The following is a 9,874-nucleotide window of genomic DNA, read 5'->3' as shown; positions in this document are numbered from 1 at the left end:
CTTTATAAAATTTATCACTAAAATTCTTTACAGAGTTTCAATTGCATTAAAGAGCCATTCAATTGAATACTTCTCAAGATTGAGAGGGGTTGAGAAGTGAGAAATATTTTGAGATTAAGAAAAAGACCATAAACTCACAATTTACCTCTTGTTTTGCTTGATTCTTTAGTCATTAGAGAGGCCCCCACCCAATCAATTGGTTAGTATGTTGAGGAAGGCTCGAAAGAAGGTTGAAGAGAGAGAGAAACTCCATTCTCTCCAAATTGTAGAGGATAATAAAAAATATCATTATTTCAGTATAATACTGGCATGGTATAGTTCTCATATTTTTTAACAAAGGGCTAAAGATCTATTTATAGGTGAGAGAGGCCTCTAACCAAGTCCAACTAGTTTCTAGATTTTCCAAGTTCAGTTTGGTTGAATTTGGACTTTGGATCTAGTTTGGCTCCCTTTTGATTTGGTTTGATCCAGGAGAGAGGAGAGATAAAAATATCACGATATTTTTGAGTTTAAATTTCCTCCACACATATCAAATAGGTGCCTCCTTGAAGAGCCCCCTTCTCCTTACCAAGGTGTCAAAAATGTGTCATTATACCCAAAATATCTCATTTTTTAGTAATATTCATAGTTTTTTACTAATAAACCTTGTACTCAGTCAACTCTTCATCTTATGTGGGCATTTACTCATTTTTGGATATTTTTCTTTTTTAAAGTGGATTTATCTCCTCTCCACATTTGGATTGATCCTATTGGCCCCCATAGGAACCTTAAGTAAACCATAATTCAAAATTTTTTGAAAATCTAGACCCTTAGGCTAAGGTCCTTTATACATATTTTTAATTAATTCCAATTGTACATTGGAAAGTTCTTTTTGAATTTCTGTTTCAAGGGAAACCATTTTAGACACTAGGAGGATTTTTATATCCAAAAATATCTCAATTTTGGATTACCTCCCTCTAGACATTTTCTCTCCAAGCCAAAATAGGGCAAAATAGGATCTTTCTTTTATTTCAGAGAGGGGAATAATTATAAGATTATAAGGGAAGGTTCTTACACCTATACACCTCAAAAGCTGGAGGGAGGAATCTTACATTAATTATAGTGTTTTTAGTAAACCTCTTTTTCTTGGAAAGATTAATCATCTTTATCGTTAGATCCTTATTAGAAGAATGGTTCTTAATGATAAACTCAATATCTTAATTAAAACTCTAAGCTTGACAAGCTAGAGAAAAAGATTAGGTATTTTTATGATTTTAATCTAGTAAAAATGATGATTAATTCTTTAAGCTTGTTTATGATTTAGAAAAATTCTATAAACTCATTTTAAAGTTGAAAGAGTGTTATGCTAACATTTTATATGAATTCTCCTATAGAAATGATGAATGGATGTTTTAAATCAAGAGAATTAATCATAATTATGATTATAATTATGTTTATAATTATGTTATGAATGCATAAATAAAATTTTAGCTTAAAAGAGGAGTTCCTATCACATTTCAATTATGTGTATTCATTTAAGTTAGAAAATTGAACATTCTCAGTAACTGCACAGCGAGGCTATGGCAAACTTTTCATGAAAAAAAAGAAAATTTTTATTTTTATGCATAAAACTAATAATACAAAAGAGAAATTCCCATCATATTCTAGGCCTATATATTTTTATGCAAAAAGAATGATTTTTATCACATTTATGAAAAATATTTTTTTATGATATTTATGCATAATTATTTAAATAGAGAAAGATGAATTTTTGTTATATTTATTTTTTCATGCATAAATTTAGATGAAAAAAGAGGAATTCCCATGATATTCAAGATATAAATATTTTAAAGATTAAAATAAGAAATTCTGGCATATTTTAAAATATGGATATTTTTATTTATTTAAAAGAGGATTTTTCATCGTACTTTAAGTAGAAAAATGCATGAATTAAATTCGGTATGAAAAAAGAAGTTTTCACCATAATTTCATGTAGAAAATTATGGTATATTAATAGTAAGGATCAAAATGAAGAAAAGAATATTTTAAGATATTTTTATGTGAATAAATCAATAAAATGATGTATGCATATTCATAAATGGATTATTGGAAGGAGAGTTATCTTTATAAAATTCCATTATTCTTGAATAGAACTATTTATAATTCTATTGTGACCAGGAAAGAATAAATTTTCATAATTTTGGATTTTTCTCTTACAATTGGAAATCGTCGTCGTTAATTTATCAGATAAATAGAAGAAAAATCCTTAAGAATCAAATCCGAGTAATTTATAGTAAGACCACGACCACGTGAGAATGGTGGGCCAGTAAGATGCTTGCCCATCTCTCGAACCAAAAATTAAGTAAAACCTTGTGACCATTCCCATTTCTTAAGAAAAATCCTTAAGAATCAAATCTGAGTAATTTATAGTAAGACCACGACCACGTGAGAATGGTGGGCCAGTAAGATGCTTGCCCATCTCTCGAACCAAAAATTAAGTAAAACCTTGTGACCATTCCCATTTCTTCAGTAAGAAGAATGGACTACCGGCCGATTTACAAAATTCTCCTTAGATCCAAAATCATTGTCAGAAATTCATTGAAATTGATGGGTGGATTACCCTGTTAAGAGATTCATGATTTTTACTAAGAAAGTCTGTACTCGAGAAAAAGGGTCTTGTGGAATCAAATTCAACGGGAAATTATCACTTGCATAGAAACTCTGTTTTTTGAAAAGGACTCTCTTACACAAGAATGCTGGAGGAAGCATTTGGCCTATGGTTGAAACTAAGGAGAGTTTCGTTTGCAACAGTTTTGGCAGGGAGTTATCAAATGATGTCACTCGAAGTGGCAAAGCTTGCCAAGGTCTTGACCAGCCTCCATATGGTTAAAATGGTGTGCTTTCAGTACGATGGGCGAGTAGTGCCGATGAAGTGATCCCTGAGTGAAGTGCTAGGACACCCAAGGAGGATCCTAGAGGGTCTCACCAGGCGATGCACGGGCTCGCGGGTGGCTAGGATACCCATGCATGCGTATGTCAAGGAAGATATGGGTATTTTGGAGGATTATGATTCGAAATACTATGGTTTCATTTCAAGTCTTCTTTAAAGACTGCTGAATCTGTAAAAGGCAATTTCATATTGGGTGTGTAAGTGGTGTGTCTAAATTGTATTTTGCATGAGCACTATCTAGGGGGCCTGGGAACTCTTTTCCCTGGTACCCGGGACAAAACTCAACCAAATTTTTATATAAAGGAATCCCACCAATACAGTGGTTGGGCGGTTGGCTAACCATGGTCGATTGGGGTTAGGCTAGATTGGTGGAGAAGCACATGTCTACACTACCCAGCTAGCATTATCAAACCCTACATATAGTAGCATGGGCATAGGAATCAAAGTGTTCCAAAATTACACCAAGGGGTGATCTCCTACCCTAGTTTCCTCACGAGGTAGTTTACCATGATGCACCGAACCACCACTCACTACTCACGATATCACTAAATCTAGAGCTGAGGCCTAGTTGCATGCTCTAGGTGGCACCATCAGAGGGTCTCGTACTCAGTCCTAGAACGCTAAACCTAGTCTGTGCTACACCTGGACTTGTGCCCAAGGGGAGGCGATTTTCCAAGCTTGATATAATTCCCTAGCTTGCTAAGTGGCCAACTCAATTGTGCTTGCAAAAAACAATCAATTAAAATAAACAACCAGGAATACAATTCTCCCAAATTACGAGGTCTATGTTGGATCTCTGAGTCACCTTTTTACTGACATTTAGATTTGTTTTAGGGCCTAAATTTAATACACAATTATGATTCCTTGAACTTAATCTTCTCGTTCATTCCTAGGCTTTCTTTTCCTAGTTTAAGATCTAAATACAAACAATTCAATCTTTAAAACAACAAGTTTCAATTGGTTCAATTTATCCCTTTCTTTTTTAATTCATAAAGTTTGATATAAATGTCAATAAACATTTACAACATATCTTTCAGTTAACGAAAATCGTCAGCAAAGGGCCATCAAGAGGTGGACATCACTCTCAACTTCCTCCCAACATCAAGTATAATCTCAATTTCATAACGATGGTCACTAATTTACTGGACATTTAAGTATAGAAAAAACCATGAATTTAAAGTAGATACCACTTACTTAATCCCCTTAACCCTACCTTGAAGTTTGGCTTAATGAGCCCATGTAAAATAAGAAGAAATTGGCTCAACTAAGCCGGCGTGGGAATGGAAAACTCGTAGCATGATTTTAGCTCTTGAATCTTCAACTAGAACGAGAATAACTAAATTTGAGCTAATGGCCGAACTGTAATCTCTACTAGTTCTCAAAAGGAGTAGGGAGGGCTAGCGTAGTCTGATCAATCTTAACCATAAATAACTAAGGATCCTCAAGGTTTCCTACGCCTCAATAAACCACTCCCAAGCTCTCTGCAAGGGAGGGCTACTCTCGCCAGTTGCCTAGACTACAGTCTGCTCCTTGAAATGCTATGCTCAATCAAGGACGACCTATGATGGTCTCTTTCCCCAAAAAACTTTGGAAAGTTTTTGTCGAGGTCTCCTTTGTTTGGAGAGTCAATCCAATGAGATCAATTTTGATTAATAACCACTTTCACGAGCTCAAATCGGGGTGAATAACCATTTTGGACGGACGGAATGGTTCGGGCTAATAATATTGAAGGCATCCATAAGGTGATGATATGAGGAATAAGTGGGTATTCCTCACTCGAGACAACCGGCTCTAGGTAAAAGATTACTTGATGAGTCAAATTTTCATGATTACATACTAAGCTACTTGTAACTATTATATCTATACAAAATGTAGACAACGTGTATATCTAGCTTTGTAAATACACGGGTTTCAAATCCCTTTCACATTTTGATTTATTTGGTCTCTCTCTCTTGTTGAAATTAGGGTTAGCATTGCAAGAATGCACACACACAAGATGGAGAAGCTTGAGAGCACACAAAATCACTAGATTAAAATGAACAAATGTGTGCCAGATACAAAAGATAAGTATACACCCCAAAATGAGTAGATAAGAGGGTGTACATACGCACAGGAGAAAAAACCTCCTAGTGAGGAAAAAAGTATTTCGGAAGTGCTAAGTGTGTTCACACACATCACTACCAGGGATTTAATATTCACGTGATCACAAGATTTTTTGTGATAATAACACATGTGAACAAGTTATTCACATGTTCTCATGTTACCGTTCACAAAATAACAGGTCACTTGCTATTTGGGAACCCCTTAAAAGCTTGGCTACACATGGGAATAAGCTATTCACATGTTTTCATGTTACCATCTTCACATAATAGCAAGTCAGTGGCCACCTAAGAAGATTTTTAATGCCCGACAAAGATAATTTTTTTAGGCCCTTGTGAAAGCTTTGTGAATATAACATGTGATCACAAGGTTTTTTGTGTTATTAACATATGTTATTAACTTGTTCACATGTTCTCGTTTACGTCAGTGAAATCCCTGATCACTACCATATAATGCTACAAACCCCCCCTCGAGTGATGATGTGAACATGTACAAAGTATGGGCGATCAATCCTGAAAAGGCAGTAAGCCCAAAAATTTACGAAAAGCTCCGAACTTTTCATGAGGAAGAGCCTTCGTGAATAAATATGCCATGTCGTCATGTGTAGGCACATAGACCAAGCTGATCTCTGCTATAGAGAGTCTTTCCCTGACATAGTGGTAATGTACCTCAATGTGCTTAGTGTGAGCATGAAACATTGGGTTCGTGCGAGAATGAAACACTGGGTTCCTTGCTGCTAATGCACTCTGGATGTCCAGTGAAAATCATAGTGCTAGATGACTGTCCAACACCCAAATCAGCCACAAGACGTCTGAGCCACATACACTCAACTGTGGCTGTAAAAAAGGTGATAAAAAATACTTATTTTCTCTATTTGGGGATTCATAATGGCTAAACTTGAATCTCTCCATGAAGTTTCAAGTCTTTGAAAATAGTATAAGAAAATAAGTTATGCTTTGAATTATCAAATTCTTCAAACAATGCTAGTAGTAAAGGGACATTAACATTTCTTGCTAAAAGACTAGTGTTAAAAGAAAGATTTTTAGAGACTAGTGTTAAAAGAAAGATTTTTAGAGACTACGCATAAACAAATTACTCCTCAGAAAGATATCAATGATCTTTTATTATTAGAAAAACGAACTATAACTATTATTCAAGAATTAGTTGAAGGTAGTGGCTATCCAAGAATTAGTTCAATGTTGACATATTCAACAGTAACTTTTTATGCTATTTTATCTAATTAATATAAATTGATGAAATGCTAGCTAGGTAGATTTGTATATATTGTATTTTGCTTGAGAGCATTTTATAAAAAGCAATCCTATCTCTTATCTAGTATAATTTTTCTACATTCATTCCTACGGGGTTCCAAGTCAATTGATCGTGTTTCTTCTTATCTACCAAAGGTGTACTTAATCTATATAGCTATTCAAACCGTTGACTTTGACGTCTATATAAGAATTTTTTGCTACATTAACAACTAGGAAGTTTGATATATACATTAACAACTAGGAAGTTTGATATATACATTTTTGTAGCAAAGACTAGCAAAGTCTTCTTTTTTTTTTTTCTTGAATCTAGCCTTGTGTCACAAGTTCCTTTTGAATTTAGAGGCATGGCTAGAATTTGAAGATTGGAGTTTCCTTCCCAGGGGGTCAACATCTCCACCACAAGAAGAAGAATGGGAAAAAGAAGTTGCGCTTCAAAAGAAAGGAAAGTTTTTAATAAAACATGGTAGCCTCCTAGAGAGTTCCATTCTTGACTGAGGCTATCATCATATACTTGGGTAGGTATGCTGTGTGTGCGCGGCGTGGTAGCGATTGGGTCTGCAGAGTCCCATTTGATCTGGTTGTCTTCATGGAGAAAACCAAAATTGGGGGACATATTGTCAATAGCAGCTGTGTCGTAACTCCTCTCTCTTCAATCGTGAAACGGAAAGTTGAGAACGTGTTGAAAAAGGAGGCGCACTTCATGAAACCAGGCAAATGACCCGCCCCTGCAAGAAAATAGAAGCCTAAAATGCACGCATAGATTGCCTATATAAACAGAGCTGCGCGACAAGGTGATTCCACAAAACACACCAATTTTAGCTGAATTTGGCGGAGGCAGCAGCAGCAGCAGCCATGGCTAGAGTGCAGGCGATACTGTGTGTAATGGTGACTTGCTGCTTCATTAGCTTCGGTAAGGCACCTATATTGATCTGTGTGTGTGTGTGTGTACTATGCGCGCTTGGTTTGACGTGAATGACGTCGTCTGCTGTCGTTACTTGCATATTGCAGAGATGATGAGAGCGGAGGCAACGACAATACGCATGCACAACCAGTGCAGCTCCACGGTGTGCTTCAAGTATTGGGTGCCCAACGTGGGCGGAGCATGCTCGGAGCAAGGCTCAGGCGGCACATGGTCGGTGGACGCCTCGGGGAGCTGGGTGGGGGCCACCATGTGGGCGATTACAAACACGGGGTGCGGCGGGCAGGCTTGCAACACAGGGCCTCCCTCCGGCGTCACGCAATTCGAGATTACGGTCGACAGCAGCGGCGGCAACGACTACTACGACATTTCCAAAATCGCCGGCTATAACGGCGCCATGAGTGCAGTTCCCACCAACGGCAACTGCCCCACCGTCGAGTGCACTGACGCCAACTCCGGCGCCTGCTACTACACCGGAGGCCCCGACGAGACCAAGGCCTGCGCCACGGGCACCGACTACGACGTCTACATGTGCGCCTCATGAGCTCCATGCCACTTGTGTTATGCATGCATGCCCTTTACTAAATAATGTGGAGGTCCTTTGTAAAACTCATAGTAATAGGGGCGCAAAAAAATGAAAAATGGCCAACATCACAAAAGCTAAGCTTATTAGCATTTTAAAATAAAATTGTTTACAGAAGATGCACAAAGCTCTCTCTCTCTCTCTCTCGCAGTCGACTGGGATCGAGAGAATTTCTCCTCTCTATGATCGAAAGCTCTCTCTCTCTCTCTCTCTCTCTCTCTCTCTCTCTCTCTCTCTCTCTCTCGCCTACGCACATGTCTCTGACCATCAAAAGAGTGATCGATCGGACCACACTAGACGGAGTGGTATCTCACACATGATTCCAAAAAGTTCGACCGGTGGCAAAGAACTTGACGGACGTCGCCAGCACTTAGATGTCGTTAAATGCAATTCTCTCTCTCTCTCTCTCTCTCTCTCTCTCTCTCTCTCTCTCTCTCTCTCTTTTGTGAAGATGGAGATATTTTCATCTCTCGATCAGTGCTGCCAGATATTGAGATTCTGACACCATAGAAATTTTCTATGCATCGAGAAAAAAATTCCTATCATGAGACGAATTTTCAAGAGCCTTTGTGGATCACAAGCTATTATTTTTTTCCATGTTGGGGAGCCGTTAGGAGCCATAGTGATTAATAAAGAAGTCTTCTCATATGGTGTCACAGCTTTCTAATAAATCCTTAGCTACATTTTGCTTCTAAAAGTGAGGTTTTTTCCTTCAAAATATGTTTTCCTAATTTATAAATAGCACATCTCACCATTACCCTAAGCAATTATATGTGCTTTAGAGGAGGGTCATCAATGGAAATTTAACCCTCTCTATTAACCAGATTATGATTGAGATGTGTAACATGTTTACTATGATTTCGAGTCTTTAAATTGTCATTTAATTTTACAAATGCTCCATCTTCTTTAATTTTTACCAATAATTGTTTAAGATGCATCGTTAAAACCACCAATCATCAAAAGATCCTTACTTTAAATGTGTTAGTCTTGCTATATCTATATCTATACTGAAGGAGAAGGAATGTGACTCCCACATGTCAGAAGCAGGTTTTTTTGAGGTTTTTCCAAGTTTTTTGGGGTTTTGTGGAGTGCTATTCCATGCAAAACTAGGCTTGGGGGGGTGGTATTATACACAAAACCACCTAGTTTTGCATGCAATGCCACTCCCTTGTCCCCTCACTCATCACTCATCTCTCTCACTCTCTACTCACCCCACCCGCTCTTTTGCTCACACCCCCTTGCTTTATCATGTCAAAGTTTGAGGATTTATCATGTTTTGTAATTTCTCGAGAGGTTTTCGAGATAATGAAATAGAATGAGAGAGAGAGAGAGAGAGAGAGAGAGAGAGAGAGAGAAAGCTATTTGGCCCATTAAAGCTATATTATTTATGCCATATGAATTAGAGGCTTCGTATTTTGAATCATTAATTTGGATTATGATTGGGATGTGTAACATGTTTACTATGATTTAGAGTCTTTAAATTGTCATTCAATTTTACAAATACTCACTAAATGCTCTCCTTTAATTTTCACTAATAATTGTTGTAGACGTGTCTTTGAAACCACCAATCATCAAAAGATCCTAACATTGGCTCTTAAAGCATCCAAAACAGTCCTTACATGCATTAGTAGAGGAAAGCGTGCAACTCTACGGTGATAGCGTGGAGGTGGAGGTTGGAGGTTGGAGCTTAACAAGAAAGCTTGGAGGCCTCAAGGGACTCAAGTTTGAAGCATTGGTAAGTGCCCTATGACATTTGTGATCTATTGCTCATCCTTTAGGTGAATGTGTTGAGTTCCCTCTTGGAGGTGTGGTAGCCCATAACAACGGCCTTATCAAGCTTACTATGTTGTTGCTCAGGCACAAGAGCATAAGCAAGACAACCAAAAATATGCAAATGAGCCACATAAGGCTTCCTGCCATGCCAAGCTTCATAAAGAGTTTTAGACTGCAAGGCCTTGGTAGGGCATTTGTTAACACAGTTTATGCACATAGTTGCCTCTAACCAAAAACCATGAGGTAAATCTTGGGATTTCACCATACATCGTGCCATCTCTAAGAGGGACCTATACTTC

The 9,874-nt window shown here is 37.6% G+C and overlaps 1 protein-coding gene across 1 annotated transcript; it reads left to right on the top strand.

Annotated features, from left to right (window-relative positions):
• Positions 1-6,867: 6,867 nt before the first annotated feature.
• Positions 6,868-7,909, top strand: LOC147607670 (pathogenesis-related thaumatin-like protein 3.7). Its single transcript, XM_086790605.1, has 2 exons — positions 6,868-7,210; positions 7,309-7,909. The coding sequence occupies exons 1-2, from the start codon at positions 7,153-7,155 to the stop codon at positions 7,761-7,763; spliced, it is 513 nt and encodes a 170-aa protein (XP_086646731.1). The 5' UTR covers positions 6,868-7,152; the 3' UTR covers positions 7,764-7,909.
• The last annotated feature ends 1,965 nt before the right edge of the window (positions 7,910-9,874 follow it).

Source organism: Cibotium barometz, chromosome 55 (assembly GCF_041138505.1).
Source record: "Cibotium barometz isolate CiBa-2024 chromosome 55, ASM4113850v1, whole genome shotgun sequence".
In the NCBI taxonomy this organism is placed as follows: Eukaryota; Viridiplantae; Streptophyta; class Polypodiopsida; order Cyatheales; family Cibotiaceae; genus Cibotium; species Cibotium barometz.
This window is presented reverse-complemented; position numbering and strand designations above follow the sequence as displayed.

Coding starts and splice junctions, on each gene's coding strand:
- LOC147607670 (XM_086790605.1), top strand. CDS start 7,153: ATGGCTAGAGTGCAGGCGATACTGTGTGTAATGGTGACTTGCTGCTTC. Junction 7,211..7,308: donor TTGCTGCTTCATTAGCTTCG/GTAAGGCACCTA, acceptor TGCATATTGCAG/AGATGATGAGAGCGGAGGCA.